The following is a 21,537-nucleotide window of genomic DNA, read 5'->3' as shown; positions in this document are numbered from 1 at the left end:
GCTTTACTCTTCAGACTGTGGAGTAATTCACAACATATTAGGTTGTATACATTTGTGCACATCATTTTTAATCAGATGCACAGCATGCCATTCATATCCTTTTTAGCTTTCTATTATTACTTCTGATACTGTACTTCATCAGACTCAATTAAACCTGCCTAGTTCCATCACCAGAAATTATTTTCTTCAGGTATGGAATGGGGCTGTGATACACTGCTTCGTATCAAAGAGATACTCAACAGATATAACAATTCATATTCCCATTACTTTACGACTGTCACACAAAGTAATTTTTTTCCTTTCCTCAGTCATAAAAATTGTACCATGTTCCAGCCTTCTGCAGCCTACTCCAATTACTTCCAGAGTCTCCTCTATCACTTGCCACTCTTTTCTTTAAATTTCACTTCTCCGCCCTCTCCAGTTTGGCACACACTGATTTTCCTCTTCTTTGGATTCAGGCAGGTGGGTTACATTCAGAGCTCAGATAAACAAGCAGTCATATTAGAGAGTAGGTACATTCCCAGACTATTTCCCTAATCAGTTCACATTTACCTTTTTTAAGTGCTTGAAAAATAAATAAGCAGATGGTGAAATCAGTTAATTTTCCACAAGTGTTGTGGCAGAAATGAAATCTTCAGGAAGTGTTTTAGGTGGCAATTTTTAACTCATAATCAACTGCTTGTCTTTGCTTATAGTTTTACCTTCTTTAGCATGCTAGGGAGGTATAAACTCTACATGATACAGAAGCAATGGCCCTTTGACACGTCCAGTGCTGCTGTCTGACATGAGAACATAAACCATCTGGCTCTCACAGATGCAGTGTGCAGGGGTGCAGGGGTTAAAACTGTATTCCTCTCATTCATGGTGTCTCTAATAGCTACTGTCAATCAAGCAGATTCCTCTTCCTCATCTCCCACAGAAGGAGCACATTTGATATTCCTGGCTAGGTAGTATGGGAGAGGAAGAAGCAGGCTCTGGCTGAGAGAAAGTACAGATTCTTTTTCATTACAGATCTAAAAAATTAATTTATTCATCTGATTTTCACCCTTCCAAGGGACAGAACCCAGGCTGACTGTTAGATTTGTCAAAGCCCAAGAAGAGGGAGTACACTGCCTCCTGCCTGCCCCACTTTCTCTCCACATGGGCAAATCTGACCTGAGAAGGCAGTAAACCCTCCTGCACAACTACTCAGAGGATACAGAAACTTGTGCCCCTGGAAGGGCAGGTGAAGATGATTTCACTCATATCTTCAGTATGAAAAGGAAAATAAAAGCTAACAGTGTCTGAGGCAAATCAGATAAACACAATCCTGATTTCCCTCATTTGCAAAGATGAAATCAAGGGTCACACAAAAATGATTCAGGCTAATGGAGACTTACAAACTTACTGCATAAATGAAAAAAAACCCCAAAAACAAAAACAAAAAACAACACCAAAAACAGCAACAACAACAACAAAAAACCCAAACCCCAACAATTTAGATTTTCTTTATAGGCAGGCACTGCTGAAAATAAGCTAAAACAAGAGTCCTCTTTCACTCCAGGGCCAAGCCTACCACTGATTCAATACTTTAAAAACCCAGAATGTTAAACCAAGGTTAGATCTGGCCTCTCATCTCTGATCATCCTTTCTATAAATCCTTGATAAAGTGTGTGTTAGTTTTATGGTACAGCAATAAAACAGCCAAATGTAGAAGTAAATGACCTCATACGAGCTATCTCTGTGCAGATAGATTCCCTTGGCAGATAGCCAAGGATTGATTGACACACATCTTACGGAACTAGAGTTAATTAATATGTCTACCAATTCCCAAATGGCTCTCAGGAAGCAGAGAATCTGTTTAATGCAGTAAGCAATGACATACTGTGTGTGGTCAAGAGACAATCACTAATTGCCAAGAATGCATTGTAAAAAGCATTAAAGAATATGAACAAAACCCTTTCTGCTCTGTAGCTCCCTTATCCCTTCAAAACTTTGTTCTTATAACATTTTAAAGACTTATGTTTCAAATATCAAAAGACATTTTCATAGGGAGAAACAATTCCCAGACTATGAAGTCAACACTCAAAGGGTCTGTTAATTTTTCTATGAGAAGAAACAGTCATCATTCATTCAACAATGATGTCTTTATTTTCAAGGAAATCTGCAAACCTGAATTGCAAAAGCATAAGGTAACTTGAAAGAGCTGGGTTTTTTGAAGATCACAGAAGCTACAAGTAACACAATTATGGATTCACTAGTAAAACACATGCATAAATGCTGAGAGCACATCAGGAGTCTGACTGCTAAACCAAAACAGTCCATTGAGCAATACTCAGGTAAGCCAGACAGAAAATGCAGTAAAGGAAACTAATTTATGTTACATACTCAACAGAAAAACAAGAGATTGGCTTTTCTGGAGAGGAAAAATATTGAAGGGCAGCACAGAGATATTATAGTCAAATCTTCAGCCAGGAAAATCAGCCTAGTCCCGTGGCTTCCTGTCAGTGATTCTGCTTTTTACCAGGGAAGATCATGCTTATCTATTTAGGTATGATGATCACTGATGAAATGGTACAAAAGCTTCAGCGAGTATTCTGCCATACTAAGCAAAAAAATCAGCAAGAGATTAAAGAAATAGGTGAAAAAAGAGTGATTTATTTTTCACAAAAAACTAAGGAAACAAAACCTAGGTGACATACGAAAAAGTGTCAATGTGTTAGAACAAATCTGAGAAGGGAGTTTTATGAAGGTGTGACACTATTTTAATTTTCAGCTGGGAGAAAGCTGAGGTGGTGTCGGAGTGCACTGACTGGGAGGAAACTAAAGACAACGTTTGGCCCAGAATAAACACAGTGGCTAAACTGTCCCTCTCATACCTGGTATTTGTCCCAATTATAAAAAAGTAGTGCTTTTTAACTTCATGAGTCAGGAAGAATGGGCTTACTTATACTTATTTAAGCCCCTGGGGGAAGAGATGCTGTGCAGGGGAGAAAAGTTTGAGACTCTGCTGTGATTTATCAATCAGCACGTCAGCACCTGATTCAGGAGCAAGTCTTACCAGATCTGTTTCCCAAGCCACAGAAACTAGTGAGAATGCATTTTGGCAGGAAGAGATCATGGCTAAACACCAATAAAGACTAAAAAGAGGAAAAAGAAAAATATTGGTTTGAGATAGTTTACCTCAGGATGGCTTCCAACTTCAATATAGGTGCAGACTGGATGAAAAGCCCCTGTTCCACAAGCATACAGGTGGGTTTGGTTGTAAGCCTTAAGCACCTTGATGAAATTAGCACATTCTCTCTGCAAAGAAAAGGAGGGAAAAAAAATTTTCATAGAGTTAATTCGGTTTATTCGGTGTGCTAGAGATATATGGCTGAATGAACAAATTTGAAAAGTGTGATCATTTCATGCTGTTCATAAGATTATTTACTGCTAGCATTTAATAAATAGCCTGATTTAATTTCTCATTTAAATATCTTTGGTTGCTATTTAATAAAGCATCCAAGCCTGAAGAAAAGATTACAGAAAAAGAAATCCTAACTTTTGTTTCAGACATGCTTCATCTTTGTAATTTATGCTATTGCTATGTATGTAAGACAAAACCCATTTACAGAAATGTGTCAGAATGAAATAATGAAGAAAAATGGACCAACTGTTTGCTTGTATTCAATTAAGTAACAATTAGAAGAAAAATGGGCCAGATGGAAGGAGTTGATGAAAACCAAATCAATGATATAGCATTTTTAACAATCACATGAATGCTGCCTCACCCCTACTGCCTGTGTCTACAGGCCAGTCTTACACATATGAATACATATGTTTAACTTCCATTCAATCATTTACAGCCCCTAGAATGTAAGCTTTGCAAAACTTGGACTTTATGTGCTCTTCCTAAGTAAATTACTCACCATGAGTTATTTTAATTTTCAGCAATTAAAGCTTAATAGCAACACTAACAGTCCTTAGTACAAACATTATCTGCTATCTGTTAACAAAACTGTCATTATTAATGCCTAATGTTATTAAAATGGATAGTCAAGATGACAACTTTTTCCATTTGTTTAATATTTTTATTTCAATCAGGTCTAACACAGAAAAGAAATGCCTGTGAGTTGGTCTACTAATACAATTGGAAAAAAATGGATTTCAAACAGAAGGAAAATGAGAACAATGAAATTAAGTATTTCCAGTAAAGTTTGTGTTCAAGATGAGGAAAATTTTTCCCGGCATATTTGATGACTTTTTTGGTGCAGTGCTCAAATCTACCTTTCCAAGTAGACCAGGGCCCATGGAAACACCACCTGAGCTACTGCACCCACAGAAATCTCCTTGACTGGCACCCTCCGTCTCTGTAACTTGCTTGCTAATTAAATCAGATACTCCCAAACACAAAATAAAGGCTCTGCCAGGAAAATTCATGTGCAGTTTGAGGCATCCCTCAGGCCACCACAGGGAGAAGCAATGAACTTACACAGATGAAACACTGATTCCCTGCCTCACACAAAGGACTGTACTGGAATGACATTGCTTTTACAATTTTATTGTATACTTGCATAACAGATAATGGCAATGTATTTAAAAGAGCACCCAGAGAAAAGAGTCCAGAATCTTACTGTACCCCTGACTTACTGCTGTTAACTTATCTTTTCAACAGAGATGGAAGAGAAAACATAGAGATAGTTAAGGTAATCCAACAGGAAATTGAAAGAAATAGAGATCGATGTTACTCTTAATTCTTTCCATTCTGACCTTTCTTAATAAAAACAGACACAATTTCTGGTCCATTCCTATTCTTCCCACACACAAGTATAAGCATACATTTATTATATTTATGTTTATCCACAGACTGCTTTTCACTGTCATATGATAGAGTACTAAGAAAATCCTGGGCAGAATTCATAAAAAAAAGTTTCTATATTTTTATTAATGCTGTTGTTCTTTGCTGCTTTAAGTAAAACAAATATGGAAAATCCATGAAAGTGTTTTAAAAACTTGATACATACAAGAGTAAAGTGGTCAAATACCCCAAATTCATGTAACATTAACAAAATTGAAATAGATCCTTTCTTAAATTCTGACATTCTGTGTTTCAGATGTAGAATCTGACTTTGATTCCATGTAATTTAAAATTGAGCAATGATGTGAGTGCATTACTAAATAAATCAGAAGTTTCTCACTTAAGAGTTGTATCTGGCCTGATATAAACATAACGCTGTTTCATTAGGACAGGGCTTTGCCTTGTCAGGTTTACTGCATCATGATTTTAAAAATGTCTTTATGGTCTACTATTACCCTTTACTAAAACTTTTAAAATTACCTACCTGAAGAACATGAAGTGTTAGAGGCTGGTGGCCACAGACAAAATGCTGTGAGTAGACGGGCTGCACCTACAGCCAGAGTGAATAAATTGTGCTGATTTTAGAGGATTTATTCTGATTTACAGAAACACACCACCTGTGACTGTATATGCACTCAGAATCACATAAGCACAGAATATTCTGGGTTGGAAGGGACCCACAAGGATCATCAAGTCCAGCTCCTCAGTGAATGGCCCACACGGGGACAGAACACAGAGCCTTGGTGTCATTAACACCATTCCCCAACCCACCGAGACCCTTCAGCTGCTTATCTGTGACATACAGCAAGAAGGTATTAGATAACTAATGCTTTAAAGGTGGGATGGAAAAACCCTGCTTAGATTAGGGCCACGAGTCTTCTTTGATTTCTCTGGATGAAATTAAGGAAAGTTCTATCACCACCTTCACTGAATTATTCCAGGTCAGCCTGAGTGAGAAACTGGATTAACTCTATCACAGCCATGTTTGAACATCCAGTGTTAGGCTTGATAGTAGTGTAAATGAGTAAGTATCAGTCAAGTGACTTCAAATTTACAATGCATTTCCAAAAGCAGATTTAGCTTATTCATCCCTCTTTTCAAGCTCTCCTAATTCCTTGTACAGGGTGTTTTTTACCTTAGATGTCTGAGAAATACACAACCTAGTTAAACAATGGGGAAGGTAAATATCTACAGCAATAAACCTTTGACTATGACGAATAAATTTGTATAACATTTAAAGTTCCTAGTCCAGTTCAGACTGCTCTTATAGCTCCCCTCTGTTTTATAGCTGCATAAAGGAACCATTAAGGACTATTCAGTAAATTCTCATACACCTCTCTACCAGATTAGGTTTCTTTATATATTTTACATGGTAGTAAAAAAATAAATAAAGAGGGGTATTAAACTACAATAAATGACATCAAAGTAAAGTTACAGTTCTGATTTAAGCCCTTGTCAACTCAGGAAGTTCAAAGTGAAGTTTCTGCCCTGCCTGGGAGACGGTGCTATTCTCCCTGGAACAATAGCAACAGGCACATTGATTTCCATCTCAGACTCCTTCCTTTGACTAATTGTGCTCAAGTACAGCTGCACAGGTACACCATTATGTGTGGAAATGTCGTACCTGGTCCTTTGATATTCTGAACTTAGCAAGAGTTCACTTTGGTGAATATTGGGTTTTCCTGGTTTATGTGACTCCGGGACAAAAAAGCTTCCCACATACCTGTAATAAACCAACTTTAACAGCTTTGAACGATTTGCAGAGACTCAATCTCAGCACATGGGTATGACAAAGAAGGTATCAGGGAAAGTGTGTGTGCACTGAATGCAATCTGGGTCTGCCACTATGTGAGACTTGGGTGACTGACACTCCCATTCCCATTCTTTTTCCCCATTCCTGCCGTCCCAGGACAGCTGCTGTGGTGGCACTCAGGCACCATTGGCTGTGAAACCTGGCAGGCAGCTCTGCTGGTCCCGACTATGTCAACTCGACTACAAAGCAGCTCCCCAACCCCCTTGGCTGGAGGCCTGGAATGACTTGGGTGTCTCCAACTGGGCTTGTCCCACTTGGCATCAGTGTCTCCCCCTGCCAGACCCCCAGGCTAGAGCTATATTGTTGGTGTGGAGGTCTGTGCCAGCAGGACGAGGCATTTCACTGCATGACAGCAGAGTGTAAGGCACTGGAAGGGAGACAAAGACAACAAAAGGCATGTAGTATCTCAGAAAATACAGCAGACAGGAGAAAGCATCCACCAGAGGAAGAGGAGGTAAACTAGAGGCAGAAGCTGTAAGGAACAAATTCTCAGGGAAGTTCAACACTGTGCCTCCGTGTGAGTTCAGCTGCCCAGTGCTTTTGTATTCATTTTTATTTTCCCCAAGAAAGGGATGTTGCTCAAAGGGAATATAGTCTGGACATGTCCATACCCTTTGGATACTGTTCTTTGTCAAGTAAAACAGACGAAGAAAGAAAATTACACTTAAAAAATTATTTTCCATACAGAAATAAGGGTTTTTTCAAACTTGAGAGCAGGGTGTTGTGGGAGTTAAAATACTTTTAGCCTAATAATGTGAATGAAAATGAATGCAAAGTTTGAAAAATTCTCTGTAGGCAGGAAAGTATTACATGGATGGGTTATGAAAATAAATGTTAAAGGAGAGGAGCACTGGGATCATCACAGTGAATCATTATAAATTCTTGCTCCTAACAATCTTGTTCATTACAGTGAGCAGCTAATAGTAGGAAACTTTTCTTCTCTATATGAAGCTAAACACTGGTTTATGCCCTAAAGCCTGAGTTTATATATACATACATAGAGCAGAATGCGTAAGTGCTTGCATATGGCATAGAATGATTGAAGTAGATATTCAAAGGGAAAATTAGGTACATCATGTGGGAGTTACTGCAGTCCTCAAAAATACCCATTCATTTATCTACCTATTCCTGGAGAGGATTAATATTCATTTATATTTCAATAAATGCTCTAAGGTTTCCACAAGAGCTGTAGGTTCTGCCTTTGGCCTTGTACAGAAGTACTTCTATCTTAAAATCCAAGAAAATAAATCCCTGCACCACATCTGAGATGCTTCTAGCACAGCCTGCAAGGTCTTCCTCTCTCTTTTCTGACACAGAGAACTTCTTTAGATAGAAAATTTTTTATGTATATGACTGCTGGATCTGTGTCTGCCAAAATTTGTGATGGCATGATTGCCAACAACCTAAAAAGTACGGCCAAAGAAATGGTGATGTGCAGTAGCTGAAGCAGTACCACAAACCCTGGGCACAATCTATTTTGTTTCTTTGTTTGAAGGAATGCGGACCATAACCTTCACCAAAGCCCAAGCGGCTCCTACAGCCTTTTCTGGGGTTAGTTTTGTGTATAAATGCACCAGGGCATCCAGCTGAAGCCATTCTACCCTGCATCTGGGAGTTAAGGTATGTTTGGCCACCTGAGGGAGCATGCCCCAGAAGTTCATTGGGCATTCCTGAGTGAAAAAAAGGATTGAACTTCAGGGATCATAAACATGCTTACACTTCCTCTGGACTAGACTGAGGAAGTTCTGGGGTTCAGATCCTCAGTTCCACACTGAAGATTTATTGAAATGAGAGTAGCTAAAAGAGTTTGCATCATACTACAGCAATGCAGCCACAGCACCAACTCAGCTGCAAATTTTCCTGTGCTAAAGTCCTACTTGTAAAACAAGTTAAGAAATTATTAGACTGTCACCTACATTCAGAGTGTGAATTAAAGTCAAAGAGGTCCAGTGTGTCTAGGCACGTATCTTAACTCAGAACTTTAATTCCAAGTACTATGCCAGCTATAAGGGCAGAGGGCCTGTCTTGAAGAGGAGATAAAGTGTTAATTAGGTTTTCCAGAAAGGCACCCACTATATGAAGATCAATGCATCTGACTTACAAACCAAACACACAGATTTATTTTTTAAGAATTTTCTAATGTTTATATATCAAGTTGATAGAAGGGCTTACGCAGAGAGAGATTAGCCTGAAAAAATAAATTACAAAGAAAATGTCTGCCACCAAAAGAATAAGAGCCAAATGTAGAAAGACTGAAAAACAAACAGTAAAGATATGTAACACTGATTAGGCTGTGTTATGCAGTCTTTTCCCGGACAGTTACAAAAATAAAGTCCATCCATCTGTCAAAACATCTGCTCTGTGTATGAAAATTAAAACGAAATTTAGGTGGGTTTTATGAGTTTCCAGTAATTATCTCTCCTCCAGAAACCTGGAAGTTACGTCCTTCTATCTGGATTACTAATGCAGCAAAGAGTTTTTAATTGCATCTTTTTAAGTTGAAGGATATGTCCCTGTGAGTAACTAATATCTGGATTTTCCTCCTTATTTTAAGCAAGTGGTTTCATTTTTTTTAAGCCAATAGTGGTGTCCATATGGCTTCTCAGATATTGCAGCAAATGCAAATGGCCAGATTATGCACGGCAATAAGTAGAAGGCTAAATGATCCTTTACAGTATCATTAGCTTCAACAGTTTTCTGCTGATTTAATCCAGATAAGCATCAGACCCTGTAATATATTCTTCCTTTGTATCAGTCTTCCCACATACCGAAGTGACTAAAATATCATAAGATTTTGTCTGAACTGGATGGACAAGAGGATTTAGAACTATCATCTAACAGCTGGACAAGCAAAATAAACACATGTTTTGTGTCTTAAATCAAAATGGATGGACAGCTTTCATATAAAGTCCCAGGCTTGAGGTTAACTATTACGTCTACTTTCTTTTCTTTCTTCTGTCCCATTAGCCAAATTTTCAAGTGATGAGGTCAGGGATATCCATGGAGAATAAGTAATCCCCAATATTACTGCTGTCATTCAAATTTCTCACACTGCTGAAAGATGTTCTGGACTTATCAGGGAGCTTTTTTAACTTCTCCCTTTTGCTGGTGGGCTACTGCCAGCTGCCATCAGTTCAGTCGGTACCAGCAGATATCTTTTTCAGCATGGAGCAGCATTGTTTCAAGGAAAATATTTCTGAAGTGTTAGTGCAATAAATATATGTGTGATTGCCATGTACACAGATGATGGATTCTCAGCTAGACCCAGCAAAGACTTCAACATGTCAGCAAGCATGGGCGAGGAAGCCTCTTCAGGGTTGAGCTCTCCATCATGTGTGCTTTCACAGCCCCTGCTGTTTGGGTGTAAGATTTTATAAAATGCAGTAACATTATTTAAAAATTATTGCTGTGCCCCTCTTTTTATTACAGTAACATTTGGAAAAATACTGGTCCAGGTGCACAACTGGCTTAAACAGGTCCAGAATAAGCAGTGAACAAAGCAAATTATTTGGGTCCTGTTAAAATTAAATGGTCTTTTAAAATTTTATTTTATTGGAGTAAGCTGGTTGGCAGCAGTGCTGCAAAGCTGTTGTGTTAATGTTGGCAGGAACAGGAAAGTCCCCAGGTTCTGGGAGCTGTGTGCAGGCCCTAATGGGTGGGGAAATCCTGCCTGGCACCTGTACTCCAAGAGATAACCTTCCAGCTGAACCTGTATAGGCAGGTGCATGATTTTAGAGTGGGGGAGGATAGCTGGCATGAAAACGTTTGCAAACTGTGATTTATGACTGTGTACCCCCCGCAGCTGGGATCAATACCACCATTTCCATCCCTTTTATGTCATTATTGTTCCTTGCAATTAGCAAGGATCAATGTTTTATAGTCATACCCTCTGAAGAAGCTGGTCTGCAGTGCTGAGTGAAGCAAGTTGAGCAGTTGAAGTTTTGGGGTCTGTGTTACAGAAAGGGGTCTCTATTAACTTACTACTTGGTAGTTACATCCCCCATTATTCAAAGCCTTACAAGCAGCATGCACTTCATCACACACACACAAATCCAATACACACCAAGATTACACCTAATTTTTCAAAGCTGACAGATCTCCAGATTCAGTGGCCCTTATGCAGGGCTGGGATCTACAGGACTTTATATGGTATTGTGATCTGGGGGATCTGACTCCTTTGGAGATGTCATAAATGACTACTCTTAGGCATGGTGACCACTGCCAGCATTGCACAGGAACCACTGATTAGTTACATACCTAAATTTTCTTCTGCTGACAAGATATGTCCTGAGAAACTTCAGACTGATGAGGGTTGATAAGACATTTTTTGTTGCATAGTACAGATTACTGTGCTTCCAGTTATCTTTCCAATTAAGTTATGCCTGTTATCTGTCTGATTTTTTGATATGACAAGAGTTCTTGAGAATATTTAAAGTGTATAATTTACTCAAGTTGCAGGATGTCTGCATGAATTTAAACCATTAAGGCATTAAGACAAGAAAAGAGAAGCAAAGAAAGCAGATGATTAAAAAAAGTCAGGGGAAAAAAAAAAAAAAAGGCAGATATATCCCGATTCCTTCAAGCTACAAAACTGCAAGCCATATTAGCAAACAGTTGTACTGTCAGCACACTTGCACAGCAGATGGAAAGCTTCTCTAGTTCTGGCTTTGTGTTAGTGAGGGCAAAACACAAAATGCCTCCCTGCCTCTCTACCTACCCACCTGGAAATCTGGGTCACTGCTGGTATTTGGTCATTTGGCCCAGGGTTTACTGCTAAGGCTAAGCACAGAGGTAGTTGAGCTGGGTGGGATATTCCCCAGGGCCCATCCTGAAAACAATCTTAATCCAGAAGCTATTAAAAGAAGTCATTAGAAGCCATGCTTTGTAGATTCTTCCCTTGACACATCAGACCTCTAAACCTCTGTCATTAGCACTAACCATTTGACCTAGTGATCTTTGGAAGCAAAATTTCTACAACTTTTTCTGCATTCAGTATGTTCAAACTACAAGACGTGTTTCAAGCCCTGAAATTGTCATTCAGAAGATGCATATAATAAATTTTCCAGACCTGTGAACAGCTAGAGGGCTGCCAAGAAAAGGCTTCAGCACAAAATACCTGATTTAGTGACTATATCATATTCTTTTACATCTGGTTGATGCACAGTTAACAAGACAAACCAAAGTCTTCTGTGGATACACTCCAGCAAACAAGTGGATCTTTGGGTTTTGCAGACACTGGACGACTGTTGTACATGAAACCTTTCCAGGAGGTCTAGCAAGCTTCCTTTGTTTTGAATTGTTATGTTTTTCAGCAGTATGCACTTCCTATAGTAAAGAATAAATTTATTTAAGGAACAGAAGAGTGCTTTATAAATAACGCAAAGTATTGGGAAGCTTTGAGGTCAAGCAGAAGGGAATTCTTTTCTGACCATAACTTTTAAAAATCTCTTTTGTTCTATAGAGTAACCTTGCCCCACAATATGAGCACAGCTTTATTAGCAAAGAAATGAACACTAATACTGGGTTTCAGCTCACACAGTCTCACCAAGCCCAGCAGCAATTTAAGTTGCAACCACAGCCTAGATCTAAGGAGTCTCTCTCATCTATCTCTTCCATCTGGGTGGAATTATCACCTGTCTCCTGGAGAAATCAGATTACACCCAGCCTTTCCGAATTGGATCAACACCTGCTAATTGGGTGGAGTAGTTCAGACAAACTGGTTGCCAAGCCTGTTACAGGCATGTAAGATACTGAGGCTCCAGATCAGTCAACTTGCCTTTTTTCAGCACAGTACAGACATATCCTCTAATGACTTCCACTCATAGCCACCTCAGATAAGTACACTCCAAACTTGTGTGTTGAAAGTGAAGGTAAGGCCATGAGGTGTTGAAATGAAGAAAAACATTGTGGCATCTCCAAGGGGCAGCTGCTTAGCAGTGTGTATGACTGTAAATAAATACACTGTGCAAGCTGCTCTAGGAGGTTAACACAGGTTAACACAGCTTACTGTGGGAAGCTGGAAATTTCTGTGGGGATATTAAACTGCTGTGACACCACAGAGAGATGCTGAACCAGGGAAACCTTAAGTGACAGAATCTTAAAACTCCCAGTCAGTAAAAATTTGGTAACCAAGTGAAATTGCTAAAATGTGAATTTGTTGAATGGTTTTGGTGGAGTTTTTGTTCCCTTTTTGTTGTTTGAATTTTTTTCTCTGTCTATAAATATATTTGTGATACATATCTAGTAACCTAAATTTTTCAGAAAATGTTAATCTGAAAGAAATTACCTAAAGGATTAAGAGATGATTAGATTATTTAAAACAACAGAGATTCCACCATTCAGTCAGAAGAAAAATAAATAAAAAGAAACAAAATAGCAGATTATTTCCTAGGTTATTCTAATAACTTTCCCTTTAGCTCTCTGAGTTACTATAAAAGAAAAAAAAAGACAATATTTTAACTTGTGTGCAGCAGGGAGGAATTTAGTAGACCTATTTTTGGTGTATGTAAGCAAGAGAATTATAGAAAAAATGAATTCTGGCCTAAATCCTAAATTTATGGTTATATAGTGACCATGTCTTGTATAGAGGAACTTTGATATGTGGTCTTTCAGAGCAGACCTATCTTTAATTTTAAAATTAACTTTTATTAAAACAATAGATAATCACTAAGAAAACAGACACAACATGAAGCAAATGGGGGGTGGGGGGGGGGGGGAAGTTACTGGTACCAAAGAAAAGCCTTTTCTTTAACTTCATGAGCTCCAGATTGAAGCCCTGAAACCAAACAAGGACTAAACATATCTATCATTTCTACCAGTCATCCAGTTAATGTGTTTTTCTGGAAAGAAATGTATGAAGAATAAATTTACTTTGTCCATCTTGGGGTGCAGTAAATCATAACATGGAATTACCCAACATTTTGAAATAGCAATAGCTGGAAACTCAGTCATAAATAATTCTCAGACTTTGCCAAGGCCAAATGAGGGCTCATGAGGAAAACATATTGATAGAAAATTAAACCCCATAATTCTGGGAAGATTTTTTTTCCTTCATTTCTCCTTTACTTCCCCTTTTCTAACTCTGAATTCGTATTTCAAAAGCAACAAAGAAAACATTTCTGAAAGATTGTTAAATCTGCTGAATATTAAATTTCCTTCAGAAGCAAATTTCTATAGTCACACCTATAACAGAAAAATGAGCCCAAAACTGGAAAATTAGTTTTCTCCTTGATCTACATCAATTTGTTCCCCATACTGAAAGCCTTAAATGACTTCCCATGATAAATAAATGGGTAAAATATGAAAATATGAACAACTGCCAACTTAATTCTTCCTCTTTTAAGGACACAAGTTATTACCTTACAGTAACTGATTTTCCTTGGTCAGTTCATAGAAAGAAATATATGCAAATGCCTAAATGAACACAAGCTGTAGGATCAACATCTGAAATACACCACAAATAAGGCTTTATGCTGGCGTATTACGGGGGTCCATCCAAGAACTGGAGCTGGCACAACCAGAAGTTCCTGGGGGGGACGGGTCTGTTTGAGAGCTCCACAGGACTTTGAAAGATTCCAACATCCTTAACTCCTTTTTTACCAAACACAGTTAAACTCTGAGTAGTTGTAGGTTTGGAGGGTTTTTTTGCCCCCATCTTTCTCTTTTGTTTGTAGTGTATGCACAGCAGTTTTCTGAAGCAGCAGTATTACAGCTGCACACTGCTTACCAAAGTCTCATTCTCTCATCTCCCAAATGGTAAGGAATGCTTTGGTAGGAAACTGTGTTCACATTAAAGAACACAGACAAGAAGAAGGGGTGAGCAAACCTCAAGCTAAAAAACCCTAGCACACTAACTGGGACAGTTGACAGAATAAGAAGGAATATGCTCTGGCACTATTTATCTTACACATGTCACAAAAAACACTTTTCTTCTTGTAGTAGATCATACTGAGAGTAAATTCCGGCGCCCAACTGATTTGAGACCTGTTGTTTTGGATTTTTACTCATTTTCCCCTTCTTCCCAGGAGACATTCACCTTTCTCTTTTCTCCATGCTGGATGGGCATCCTGGGTCTTTAGGCTTCGCTAAAGAATTTTACTGCTGTGCTGGAGAGAGGAAGCCAGAAAGGAAAAAGGGATGGCAATGAAGGTTGATGGTAAAAAAGCTGGAAATTTGGCTGCAGATGTCCTCCAGAGGAAGAACCCTGACAGAAAGGAATGAACTTGTCTTTGGCACACCCAAAGGGCCAGAGGTAATTTGACTGAAAAAACTGTGCCTGTCAGATGAATTTAGAAACATGCTTTCTAGATCCAGCCAGTATTGTATATTTAATTTTCAGATTCCTTCTTCAGATCTTTGTTTACAATAACAGATGAAAATAATTACTTTTACTTTCTGCCTCTATGTTCTTCTATTTTCCCTAAGGCAATAGCAGTAATAAGTTAAAGGGACTTATGTTCAGTTATTGCCAACTATGTTTTTTCCAAAGTATCACCAGATATGGCTGAGGGACACTTGTTGAGTCACTTTTTACTCTCTCAGTTCTTTTGTTTTTTTTTCTTTTACTCCAAATTAAATCATTCCACAAGCCTACAGATCAGTCCTCTGCTTTCCTATATTTTAGGGAAGGGATGGAAAACTTTAAAGAAAGTATAAACTAAGATGACATATGAACATTTTGGCTTTAAATATTACTGTAACAAATGAGACGATGAATTAAATTACACTCATGTGACTCTACTTGCATAAACAATAAATTGAATAATTAAGTGCTAGCCACACCTGAATGCAAAGAAGCACGCACAGAATATGGCTATGTCATAAAATATGTGTAAAGAGTCTTGTTGTTTTGTCACTGGAAATAGGTTTCTGATCTAAAGTGATTCCAAATTGCTGTCAACAGAACTATTAAGTATTAAAAAGTTAAGCACAGTAGGAATCAGGTGAGAGATAATAACTAGGTAAAATTTAATTGCAATTAAATAGCCCAGGTAGATGCCAATCTCCTATAAATTATAATACAGTCAGTGCTTACCCACATGCAAATGTGCTGGTACACTTCAGCTGTATACACAAAAGTGTAACTCTTTCTGGACCTGTATGGAGTAACTGTATGTTCATGTGACAGAGCAGATGTAGAAACTTTCTGGTACCAAGTAAAAGTACTTGGTACTCTTTGTATCTGTTTGTACATCACTGTATCTTTCTCACCAGAAACATGCAGGGAGAAGCTGATATCTTACAGTGTGCAAAGTGTGTGTCTGTCATCGTGCAGCTTGTCCTACGTGACTTTGTCAAAACACCTACTGAAATTTTATACATGTCAAGGCCAGAAGGGACTGTTTCAACTATTTAATTTGACCTGGAATCTTTACAAGTGGCTAAATAAATTTGATAGTCAAATCACACTTGAAAATAACATCCTAAGGTGCCCTTCAGGAGCACATATTTTAAGCTTTCAGGTCATAGAAACCTATTGTACGCTTTAATAGGAATTTCTCTGATTAATTGTGTAATTTGTGAACAGCTACAGTGCAAATCTAATGCAGAGATGTATTGACTAAACAGTCAAAACAGCCAAAATTTTCAAAGCAATGGCAAATTAACAGTTTAAGGACTATATAAGGTTTCCAGTCAGGAACATATCCTTGCCCTATGCCTACCTGCAAAACTAACTACTATTTCTGATAACTTTTGTAAATCACCAAGCTTTGCTTTTCTGGTTTATGATATCCCAGGAATGTCAGAATGGAATTGTAGCAACTTTTTTTTTTTTTTTCCCCCTATTAGTTACCTGTTATTTATCCCACATTTAATGTAGAGGTTGCCTTGTGTATTTGTAGGGACCCAGGTGACTGTTGTCTTTTAAAATGAAATATTGAGGCTCACCAGTGAGGAATATGACTAGCAGCATGAATGTTCTGTAAGTTTAATATAAAAGCTGAGAATTATTCTGTAGAGACTTGGTCTTCTTTGATCATTACCAAGGTCTGGCCAGGAATCATGAGAAATATTCACAGGACTAACAGAAACTAGAATAGATCAAATAAGACACTGAAGTCCAGAATAGCAAGAAATCCTCACAGAATTGCTCATTTAGTTGAATTACGTAAGCAAATATCCCATTTATTATTTATAGCCTTTAATTTTTCATGAACAAGGTTACTTTGGTGCTTGTGATACTCTATACTGAGGAAATGGAAATATATTGTAATAGTAAGTACTTACATGGGTCAGTAATTATGATTTTATTGGAAAAAAAATCTGTATTTTGAGGAAAAGCATGGCAGTTAACCTTTTTCTGAGAAGTCCTGCTCTAAGTAGATATTGCATAGATGGGGGGGAGTCTTTCAGCAACTCTTCTCAGCTTACTCATATGGAAAAAAATCCCAAGCACACTTTAAAAGTTTTATCTACCTAAACAGTGAGTAAAGCTTAAGTAATTAACATATACTAAGCCCTTTAAGAATAGAAATTAAAATGACTGTTTAAGTAACAAAGGGATAGCAGAAGAGCAGGAATAGGCCCCGCTGGCTGCTCTCTTCAAATCCCGTGTGGACCATCCTGAGCCACGAACCTGCTGTGCTGAGACAGGCATGACTGACAGCACCAGGATGAGGAATCCCTCTGAAGGAGTGAAAACAACGCTGAATTACCTCTTATAATTATGAGAGGAAATCTCAGAGGTCATAGCTGAGGTTAGAAGTGGGGCAGGCCAGGGCTGTGCTTGTGCTGCAGCTGCTGCAGTGCACCTGGTCCATTAGTGGGGACTTGCATTTTCATCACCAACTCACCCTGGAGATCAATAATTAAAAGGAGGTTTTTTGTTTTTTTAAAAAAAGACCTCAATGCAGAAGTATAGACTGTCATGGAGAAAGTTTTGAACCATTGCAAGTGAGGAGTAAATAATATCTTAGAAGCGACACATGCTGAAAGCAGTATTATATCAAGCCTGGTTTATGTCACGTTATTTGTCCTCTTTTTCTCCTGCTCCTTCTAATGAGAGTCTGTTGAGTTATTTTTATGGCTTTTATATCTCACACTTCCAAGGTACTGACAATGGCTTTAAGGAACAAATAATGGAGGAATAATAAGTTTTTAAAATTATCTGTAATTACAGTTAAAGCAGTTGCATGAAATATGTTGCTTGTAATGCACTGTTTTATGGCAAGGTAGCTGTAAATATTTAAAGACGATTTTCTGATCATCTTAAGATATGTATTCCCTCTTTCTAGTTGACTAGGTTTTTATTTTTATTTCTTACCTACTCCTGTAAAGAACCCTAAAATTACCAAAAAAAAAAAAAAAAACAACAAAAAAAACCCACAAAAAAACCCACCCCAAACAACCTTACAGGATCTAACCTTACAGGATCTACTGCCAGGGCACTGCAGAGTGGTGTGGGCTTCACCTACTCATGATCAGCAGGTGTAGCTGTTCCTATCACAGGAAGCAAAAGAATCAAGGTGAATAAAAGTTACAGCATAAGCAGTCCTCTCAAGATCACCACAGTTAGATGGGGACCTGATCCTTCCCGTTAACTCCAGAATGTGTCTCTACAATTTTAAACAATTAAACTGAATTAGAATCAGCTTAGTGAAATGTATAAAGCATACTCTTTCTTACTATGGTGAATTTCTAAAAATAATTATTAAAAAAAATTAGAATATACTTTCATGATAGGTACAGAATCTCTTACTAGTTTTCTAGGTTTTTACTCCAGTCATGAAAAAAAACTACTTAATGTAATATCATTATACTTCACATGAGATGAAGCAGGAAGCTTAGCCCCTCTTTTTAACCTTGAATACTAGATATTCTAGGCTTCACCTTGCAAAGTACCCCTGAAAATTATTTGTGGACACAAGCATGGATTATTTTAAATGCATTATTTCTGTGTAATGGCATTTCAGCTGTCCCCTCACGTATTTAACTTAGCCCACATTTTTTTTTACCCAATCTACCTCTACTGTTCCCAGATGGCATCTTTTGAAGACAACTGTCCTCTATGGCCTAGGTAAAGACTGATGAGACTATTTTTATTATGACCTAGGAAATTATTCAAATGGAGCTCTCCAGAGGCATAGGGTTGGCATTATGAATATTTTACAGAATCATCTCTGAAAATCAGGCCAATAGCGTATACACACGGGGCCAAGTTCCACTCTCACTTATACCTTGGCAACCACACTGATTTCCCATTTGGCTTTGCTATGCAAGTATTTGTTTGGCTTATTGCATGCATGTATTTTTCATCTGTTTTCCCCCTTCTTCAGCCCTGTTTCCCACACTGTTCCTATAAAGAAGACAGTTCCTGTCAGTGTGGAATGATTGCTATTTGGGGGCTACTGGCTATGTCTCTCTTACCTCATAAATACAAGGAATACGATGTACACAGGAAGGAGGGAAAATGTTCAGAAAATGTTGTCTGGTGTAGCACTCTCTTTCCTGAGGCACCAAAACTGATGCAGAATGTTTACACCACCTTGACCCCAATATTGCTATGATTTCCATGCAGGAAAGGGCTCTGGGGAACCCAGTGGCTCCAGAGAGATGCTACAAAAAGAAAGCACTTTTTGAGACTCCCTTGAGGACTGGAACCTGGAGCAGGGCAAAAATGGGTCAAAACCTTATGTATCTTCTCATCAGGAGATGAGTATGCAAGAGTTAATACTTCTCACTCTGACATTTCTTCTTTCCTACTGATTTTCTTTTCCTTTGGTATATAAATTCTATTTCATCTGCATGAGTTCCATTTATAAATTGAAATCCTTGGTAATGAAGACAAAATTTCTATATAAGAGGATTGAGAAAACTCAAGAGTGAAGTTATGACCAGAAGTGTGACCTTAGAGATTAGGGAAAAATACTTTAAGAATTAACACAGTAGGATATAATAAAATATTTACAATGTTTTATAAAAGAGAAAAAAATGCTAAAAAGATTTGTACTTACCACAATATCTTTTCCAGCCCACTTGCACTCATCCCTTCGGGAATGTGATACAGGCCAAACAATCTAAAGACACAAAACAAAAATCACATTGTGTTATTTCATGCTTCAGCATTCACAAACTGCGGGCCAAATGCTTACAGAGTCCCTTTATCCAGTTTATCTTCCCCCCATTCTTTTCCTTATTTCATTTATTTCTTAAAATTTGACAACAAAGAAATGAAATACTGGGAACAAAAAAAGAATAAGGGATGTCATAGTAAAAAACAATCTTAAAGTCTGCATTGTGAATTTCAGCTGTGAATCTCCAGTCCTAATGGTAAGAGGGTTAACTCTCCATTGAGTGTTCTTTTAATCTTTTAAATCTCATGCAATGAAAATACAATCTCACATTAGAGTCCCAGCATAAGAAATGAGGTGTTTGCCTCTTCAGTGTATCTAATAGTTCACTCTTTTGCTAGTTCAGTTAATTAAATAATAAAAAGGAGCCACAGTATTTGACAAATACTGCATTATCAAAATAGAAATGTTTATGTTGTTTCTATAGAGCCACCCTAACACAACTAAACCTAAATCTAGGTTTCCTGTAGTGTTTTCTTAGCAGAAAATGGATCTCACCTCATACAGAGAAAATCCAGAGACCCTCACAGTCAATTATTCATGTTTCTTTGAAAAGCTTTTAGGAATTACATATAGAATAAAACATGATCTTCCCATAAAATGCCAGGCTATTCATTTGGGAGCCTCAGATAATGCAATATGAATGGCCTTAAGTCTGGATTACAGTCTTGGTGTTCAATATAGTTTGTTCATAGGAAGCAAAAGGCAAAATATTTTAAAAAAAAGATGGAATGTGGATGACTGAAGGGGTCAAAGGAGATGCTGTAGATGATATTTGAAAATACAGTTTGTAACATTTTTTAAATTCAAAATTTTCTTAATGAAGTCCAAACAGCAATTGAACATCGTAAGTCTATAAAATAAGGCTGAAAATTTTATGAGCACATTCTCTCTCAGAGGATTCCCACTACTTCCTGTTGCTATTCTAAGCTTAAAATGTGCAGAGATGTGAAAATTTAAATTTACTAGGTTGGAAAACATTAACCAAACTTCTCAGATATCCCAAAAGGACCAGTTCAAGTTTAGTTCAGATTTTGGGCAAAAATCTCAGTATTTTTCAAACCAGTGTATTTCTAGGCAGATGTTCTTTCTCCTTAGTTTCAGACTAAAACATTTTCCTCTAATTTGGTTTAAAAGACAGATAAGTCAGACTGGTTTCAGTACATTGAAAGATTTGGCTTTTTCAGTTTTGATGCTGCCATCAGCATTTAGATAGAAACATGAGGAGTTTTCTTAGATGGTAGAAGCAAAAAACAGTGAAGTTTGAGCTCAAGTGCAGCACTGGCTGTATTGTAATTTAGATTGAAGTTTCTCACATGACTCTCCTGTCCATAATAAATGGATCCCCAAACTCTTAAAGCCTTTTGCCTGTTCTTAAATCTAGTCTAAATTCTGTAAGTCTGTTGCTAACATACATTTCCATGTTAATGACAGAAGTTATTTATTTAATATTTTAATATTTGTATATAAAGTCAAACTGTTCTAAAAGTATCTGAATATGTAAGAATGTAAAATACAATCACTCCCATTCCACAGAGCTGTTTTCTGCAATGGAAACACCTTCTTTCCTTTAATTATTCCAGATGTTTTGCACATTAAACTATTGATCCCTCAGAGAATTCAAATAAATAGCTAGTTTCCTTTATAGCTGCTCTAAAGAGAATAGAAAAGAAAATACTCTGTTTTCCTTTTATCCTCTTATCCTTAGAGAATACAAATGAATAGCCTGTCTTCCCTCTGAACAGAAAACACAAGGTATTTATTGCTATCATCTTAGGAAGCTAATAGTCTAACGGCCAAAAGGTCAGGAACACTAAGAAAAAAAAATAATCCCT

General features: G+C 37.7%; 1 protein-coding gene across 2 annotated transcripts in view; it reads right to left on the bottom strand.

The window, feature by feature from the left end:
• Positions 1 to 21,537, bottom strand: part of SEMA3A (semaphorin 3A) — a 166,041-nt gene that overhangs the window by 95,316 nt on the left and 49,188 nt on the right. Inside the window, exons 3-4 of one of the 2 annotated variants that reach the window (XM_066182774.1) lie at positions 19,586 to 19,648; positions 3,163 to 3,282 (exon numbers count right to left, since the gene is read on the bottom strand). In XM_066182774.1, the coding sequence (XP_066038871.1) occupies positions 3,163 to 3,282; positions 19,586 to 19,648 (183 nt within the window). Of the gene's footprint in view, positions 1 to 3,162; positions 3,283 to 5,303; positions 5,365 to 19,585; positions 19,649 to 21,537 lie in introns of those variants that run through there. The other variant, XM_066182775.1, reaches the window with a different exon arrangement.

The sequence above is a fragment of the Chamaea fasciata genome, unplaced genomic scaffold (genome assembly GCF_029207755.1).
Source record: "Chamaea fasciata isolate MVZ Bird 193981 ecotype frontalis unplaced genomic scaffold, bChaFas1.0.hap1 SCAF_5, whole genome shotgun sequence".
Classification (NCBI taxonomy): Eukaryota; Metazoa; Chordata; class Aves; order Passeriformes; family Sylviidae; genus Chamaea; species Chamaea fasciata.
This window is presented reverse-complemented; position numbering and strand designations above follow the sequence as displayed.